This window comes from Asparagus officinalis, chromosome 4 (assembly GCF_001876935.1).
Source record: "Asparagus officinalis chromosome 4, Aspof.V1, whole genome shotgun sequence".
NCBI classification, from domain to species: domain Eukaryota; kingdom Viridiplantae; phylum Streptophyta; class Magnoliopsida; order Asparagales; family Asparagaceae; genus Asparagus; species Asparagus officinalis.
The window spans coordinates 20,498,689-20,505,544 of NC_033797.1; the positions used below are offsets into that span (position 1 = coordinate 20,498,689).

At 33.7% G+C, this 6,856-nt stretch overlaps 1 protein-coding gene across 2 annotated transcripts; it reads right to left on the reverse strand.

The window, feature by feature from the left end:
- LOC109839777 (multiprotein-bridging factor 1b-like) lies at window positions 742-5,179 on the reverse strand. Of its 2 annotated transcripts, XR_002246741.1 has the most exons (7): window positions 4,950-5,179; window positions 4,445-4,561; window positions 3,743-3,821; window positions 3,535-3,613; window positions 2,648-2,955; window positions 1,643-1,723; window positions 742-780 (listed from the first exon to the last, which is right to left on the reverse strand). XR_002246741.1 is itself a non-coding variant. In XM_020408280.1 (3 exons), the coding sequence occupies exons 1-3, from the start codon at window positions 5,089-5,091 to the stop codon at window positions 3,739-3,741; spliced, it is 342 nt and encodes a 113-aa protein (XP_020263869.1). In that variant the 5' UTR covers window positions 5,092-5,179; the 3' UTR covers window positions 3,637-3,738. The 2 variants fall into 2 exon arrangements, 1 of the variants encoding a protein (XP_020263869.1); XM_020408280.1 differs by lacking the exons at window positions 742-780; window positions 1,643-1,723; window positions 2,648-2,955; window positions 3,535-3,613 and having other exon boundaries at window positions 3,637-3,821.

The following is a 6,856-nucleotide window of genomic DNA, read 5'->3' on the forward strand; positions in this document are numbered from 1 at the left end:
TGGTCATATTAAGTGATACTTTATATGATTTTCAGACTGGAATTTGATTTAGTAATTCTAACCGTATTACAGTTTTTTATACTACTTTGGTGTAGGAATTATAAGATTCAAGTATCTTCCAAACGTAAAAAAGATATGACCTCAGGTTGTGTAATTCATGAGAAAGGAGTTGCTATATTGTGTTTTAATAATATCAAAGTAGCACACAAAGTGTATATTAATTAATAGTATATTGTGCTCTCTAAAAGAAATGTTTGATGTTGTTGATGGAAATCCAAGCTCATGCATTGGGTATGGATGGATTGGCGCTTGTCATCCAACCTGCAATGCACTTGCTGATGGAGAAATAACATGCTAAAATGGCTTAATGGACGAAATTCATAAATTAAGAATCAAAGATTTTTAAACCTTAGAGAGGATATGGAAAAGCAAGATATATTTCACAATCGTGGTACTCCTCACTTACGCTATTAGTACGTAGAGGAAGAAATGGCCCAGACTTAGGAATTGGCCATACAAGGGTACCATTGGTTGATGGCGGCGGCCTTGCACCATTAGTAGGAGCACATGTGTGATTCGTAGGTGTTTTAATGTCAGGTTTGGGTCGAGGGTTCTGGCAAAGCTGATGTTGCCAATTAAGACTAAAAGCAATACACATATAATAAGCATAGTAATTAATTAGCTAATACAAGTTCATGAAATAAGTAAGTAAATAGATAAAAAGGTGTCAGGTATTTTAGCCTTGCCTGGATAAACCAATTGCATCTTCTCTCTCCAAAACTGCACATTTCAAATGAGAGAACAAAACTGATGATCTAATACTTTCATTTCAACTAAAAAGAAAATGCAAGGAGAAGAAAAATAAAATCTCATAAAAGGTTTACACACTATATCATGGAACTCTAGCTGAATGTGTGTCACATTAGTCTGATAAAAGGTTTACACACTATATCATGGAACTCTAGCTGAATGTGTGTCACATTAGTCTGATGAATGTCATTGCCATCGGTTCCTCTTTTTTATAGTAGTTTTTCCGAATCCAATGAGACCACAGAACAAACTTAAGTAAGATTAAGAAATTGGAAAAGTCAAAAAGCAACTAAAGGTAAGCATTTTACATTTTTACTCTAATTGTTGGAACTGAATGGCCTACAACAAATGGACTTTGGTAAGATTAAGATATGGGAAAAGCACCTAGAGATAAGCACTTTATACTCAATGATGAAACTGAATGGCATGTATGTTTACTGAATTGTGAGTCAAGAAAACATTCTTGAATTCACAACAATAGCATTATTTATTAATGTATGTTCTGAAGAGTACTGGATGATGGCTGTTCAATAATTTTTGGAACCATTCATTACAAATGAAGCTTCCAATTATTTAAACAGTTGGTATATGCTCAATATTATTATGACCAAGAAAATCAATTTGAACATATTTTCAAAACGATAGTATTGTTGATAGGATATGCACATTAACAAAGAATTGTCAATTATCACAAGTGACTTGGATAGAAAGATTCTCAGAGCTAGCATCCATAAAGTCATAAGTGTAATTTTATCTAACAATTTGGAGTTAAGTACTATCCTTCAAGAAAATTTATATCAATTTCAATAGAATCAATTTGAACTTCACATACCTTAAGAGCATGTGAAAAGCCAGATTGGTAAACTGAATTCGTAGCAATCTCACATATATCACATGCACTCACCTTCCAAAGCTGTTAAAAGAAAAGAAAATTTTAACATCTCACAGGTACAATATAAAGAAGAATCATGAGAAGGAGCTTTATCGAAGCTGCAATGTTGTATTCCTCCACCAATGGTTCTTTAGTAAAATGGATTTGTGCAATGAGTTATTTGTTGACAAAGAAACATAAAGGCCCCATAAGAAAAACATTGGAAAAGTTTTTTTAATGATAATACAAAAATAAGGAATTGTTGCTCAATGGAGACATTGCGAGGTAATCTAGGCAATCAAAAAATGACCATTAGTTTTACTTTTGAAAGACCTAAGCGTACAGTAGTACAACATTTTCAAACAAACCGCATCCCACATGCAAAATTTATGGAAATAATAACCTTAAACATTTACAAAACAAAATGCTAATCAGAGCAAAGCATGTATAAATAGTGAAACAGTCCAACTAAGGTAAACTGATAGCAAGAGATGCATAAATTTACACGCTCTAAATAGAATACACTATGAATGAATAGATTTGACAATTGTTCTCATAACAGGTACAAGTACAAAAGAATTGACATGGATTTAGAAAACTATGGTTTGATTTCAATTTAGGTTGTGAGCATCCATTGTCAACGAATGTCAAAATACACACACTTTCGTGCCTTCTTATTTTTATATGTTAGATATTTTTCTCAATTTGATTAAAAATATTCACCCCGTTCAAAAAAGGTAGAGTAAATGTTGTTGTAATTTTCACCATTTAACTAATTTTGAAATGGCAAAAGCGATCTATTTTCATACAGTACTTCATGCTCATTGCTCATGTGATGGCACATAACCCATACAGGTAAGACAAAGTATCTCTTTTCCCTTCGCCAATCTTCTGAATTGGCAGCTAGTAGACAGTGAGTTGCTTATAAATGTTTAACTGATTGAGTAGAAGTAGCAAATAATTTACCTAAGAAACAACTGACATCACATCCCCCTGCCCTTGCGAGTTATTTCTGGGTGCAGGTGTTGGTGATGATCCAAACCCCACGTATTTACCTCCTTGAGATGGTGGAAGCCCTTCAGGACTCGAATCATTCTCTTGCATTTTTCTCGCAAAGAAGCTCTCCTTATTAGCAGCTGATGCCTCATATTGTGATCTCGTATAAATATCTTTAGTTGATTTTCGATCTCAATGTCTGCCATCCTCTCATTCCACTTGCATTACCCGCTCTAAAATCCCCTGCCGATTGCTTCCTCCACAATCTCCATAGACACCTTCCAAGTCAAGAAGAAAAGAATTAATCTTTCATAAACGAACATATTGGCATATGACACACAATGCAATTAATACAAATATAATAGGTTGCACTCTTACAAAAGAATTGTTAAAGCTAAAATAATTAAGGTTGGATTAAACATAAGGATGTTTTGGCATCCAAGGTTTGCAAGTATAGGGCCATGTATCATCGGGATTCGAGTTGTATGATCCAGATCAGAACATTATGATAAAAAAATGTATCTTATGTTTACCAGCCCTATTTGAATAAGTGGGGCATTGAGCTTATGAGGAATTTATTTCAACTTCCAAGTAGGGATATATTAGATTCCAATAACACAACCTATATGTTAGATCAAAGTATACTTTATGCATATGTTAGCTCAAAGTATGCTTTATGATCCCTTCTAGAAGAAAACATGGAACTCCTTACACCAGAAGAAAAAGAAAACATCAACATGACCAATCAAGAGTGCATAGTTAACACTAAACTGAAAACAACTTTGTAATAAACAAAATTCCAACAAGCTAAAAATGCAGAAGAACAAGTATTATGAGTAGATAAGTTGAGGACCTACCGGTTGTGGATAGATATCACAAATATTCAAGATTCCCAGAAGTCAATAGATTTTGCAGGTCTTTATGCAAACAAAGCAACTGCAAGAGAAATTTCACACAAACATGAAAAATGTGGTGTTAGCTTAATGGCCTCCTGATAGAGTAAGTCCAATAATATACAATGAGCTGTCTGAAATCAAATTGTGAAGAAGATTTTGGTGAACTTACAGGATCACCAATGCCTGCAATAGGAGGAATGAAGATGAGAAGATGAGTTGCATTTTGCAAGGTAGGAATACTTTCCAATCTAAAAAGGCATTACAAAAAATGAATTACAAAAGTTTTAGACGTCCAGTTTGAAATTTGACTTCCCTCGGTGGCGAGAAGCTAAATAAGGAAATGAGTCAAACGGTACTATAAAGTGTTAGAAGCTCCTTGTCTGCCAAGAAGCACATGTATGGGTGCCCATGCAAACATTATCAATGTAGGAAAAATGAAGTAATAAAAAAAGAGATTGTACTATATACACATGCAGTTCATCCATTAATGTACATGGAATAAAGGTAAATATACTATGTCATTACAAGATAAAAATCATCCAGTTTCAAAGTGCATCCAAACATATTGTGTGAAGACATTATTGAGTTGTAAAGCTAAAACCAGAAGTTTAGCAGAGTTCAACAGAAGTTAAAATTATGATAGTTGAGAGATAACTAATGAAAATAATGTGATTATGTGGTGAAGATATTTAGTAACTTGTAAAGCACAAACCAGAACATCAACAGAGTTCAACAGAAGATGAAAATTCAAATAGTTTAGAAACAATTAAAATGAAAACAATATGAACAAAAAAAGAATCCATCATAGAAATAACTGGATCTAAAATATAGAGGGAGTAACATGAAAAAAAGAAGGTTAAGATCTCTATACATTTTTTGATGGTCTCGATCTCATTGCCGCTGCGCCTGGCGGCGTTGACGGCCTTTTCGTCCTTCTTGGTGGCGGCGTTGGGGGCTTTCTTGCGGCGTTGGTGAAGATATTTAGTAACTTGTAAAGCACAAACCAGAACATCAGCAGAGTTCAACAGAAGATAAAAATTTAAATAGTTTAGAAACAATTAAAATGAAAATAATATGAACAAAAAAGAATCCATCATGTAGGATCACACGTTATTTAATCTCCAATAAGAAACAATAGAAGGAAATATAAATGCATAATTCACTTGTACACATAATCTCCAGTAAGAAACAATTAATCTCGCAAATCAAAGTGATATTTCTGCTTACTGATTCTTACCATTTGACCTCAGTAGTTAAACCTCCAACAAAAAAGAAAAAAAATCATATTGAACTTATTTGCAGTTCATAATAGAAATAACTGAATCTAAAATATAGAGGAAGTAGCATGAAAAAAAAGAAGGTTAAGATCTCTATACATTTTCTGATGGCCTCGATCTCATCGCCGCTGCGCCTGGCGGCGTTGACAGCCTTCTCGTCCTTCTTGACGGCGGCGTTGGGGGCTTTCTTGCGGACCACCACCGGTTTCCAGTCCTGAGAGATCGGCCCTACTCCAGCCATGATTACTTCTTATCGAAGGTGATACGATCACCGGCAACGGATTTTTAACGGAGATGAAGAGAAAGAGCGAATGATATGATCTTTTAAATGAACGAAGAGTTAGGGTTTTACGGCTTCTAATTTGTGAGTAACGGAGAAAATGGACCTTTCTTAAGTTAATGAAACGAAATATGAGGATAACTTTGTTATATTTAGAATAGTTGAAGGGTAATTTGGGATAAGAGAAGTTTTTCTAGTACTCCCTCTTTTAAAGGGTAGATAGATATAAAGGAGAAATAAAGAGGGATATGAATGGATAATTGCATAAATAAACTTCCTAATAGACTATTTATTCAACATTTACGGCATCATATAACGTAAGGACGTAACAAATTTGGATTTTAGGTTGATTGTTGCTAGGAAGTGTAATTATGAATTCGTCATCAGAAATTATTTTATGTTGCACATTTTTAGCGCTTCATTTCCTTGGAGTTATTTGTTTTTTTGCCTTGTTCAGTAATTTGAACCGTGTTAATCTTACCATTAGCAAACAACTGTTCCTCATTTGGAGCCTTCTTAACGGGGGAGGTTATCTTATAAATATTTGTATCATGTGCATGTGATGCGTGCATGGACGAAAATGCAGGGAGTGTATTGTAATCAAATTAATTGTTATGAAAACATATAATTTAAGTATAGCAAAAAAAAGTTAATTTTTTTTAAACTACTAGTGTAGCATGCAAGTTTTCCCTTAATCGATATACAATTAGTGAATAGAAGTTCTCATGGATATTCTAAATTAACCAGATGAAAAAGATATTATTTTTAAATTTTCCCACTAGTTTCAGTTCAATAAGACAATGAATTATATAAGAATATATAAATATGATAAGGTAAACATTTCTGGTAAACCTTTCTTAGAGAATATTTCAAGAAGACAATAATTAGTTTAGGTCATGGACCGATTTGGACTTATTAGTTTGCATAAAAGTAATTATAAATAGTCAAAGGAAAGAAAGTAGATAACCTTTTTGCTACTTATGACAGGGCCTGTTTGTTTCGCAAAAAAAGACCGAAAGTGGGGAAAAGTGGGGGAAAAGAAGGTGAATTTTGATGTTTTCCTCCACTTTCAGAGGTTTGGTTCGTCAAAACTATAACCGAAAGTGGGGGAGAAAATGAGTTGTCACCATATTATTGGTTGATGTGAGTAATTTTTGATGTTTTCCTCCACTTTCCTTGTTTATGTTCTTTTCTTGTGTTTGGTTCATTCTTAAAAGTGGGGGAAAATAGATAAGATGAGATGAGTTGTCATTATATTATTGGATGATGTGACACATACTTAGGAAAATCAATTTCCTTGTTTTTTTGGAGGAAAGTAATGGAAGGAAATTTTAATGAGATGTGATGAGTTGTCATCATATTATTGGATAATGTGAGTAATTTTTAAAGATGATAGAAAATGAAGAAAAGTAGGGGAAAGTGAGTTAGATGAGTTGATTGATGTGACTCATTTCTTGTGTTTTGTTTATTTTTAAAAGTGTGAAATGAGATGTGATGGGATGAGTTGTCACAATATTATTGGAGGAAAATGGAGAAAGTGAAGGAAAGTGGGTTTTGGAAAGTGGGGGAAAGTGAAAAAGTAAAGGAAAGTGGGTTTTGGATTCTGGGGGAAACTAAACAAACAGCCCCTCAGAGAAGAAAGCATTTTTTTCTCAGAGAAACCAACTTTCACATTTTTATTTATTAGAAAAAAATCTACTTTTAGTACTTCCTTCAATGTTGATGT

What these genes read in the sequence shown, in the direction of transcription:
- LOC109839777 (XM_020408280.1), bottom strand. Translation starts at nt 5,091, where the DNA reads ATGGCTGGAGTAGGGCCGATCTCTCAGGACTGGAAACCGGTGGTGGTC. An exon ending in GATCGAGGCCATCAGAAAAT is followed by an intron (nt 4,562 to 4,949) that starts GTATAGAGATCT and finishes GTGCTTTACAAG; the next exon opens with TTACTAAATATCTTCACCAA. An exon ending in GATCGAGACCATCAAAAAAT is followed by an intron (nt 3,822 to 4,444) that starts GTATAGAGATCT and finishes ATGCCTTTTTAG; the next exon opens with ATTGGAAAGTATTCCTACCT.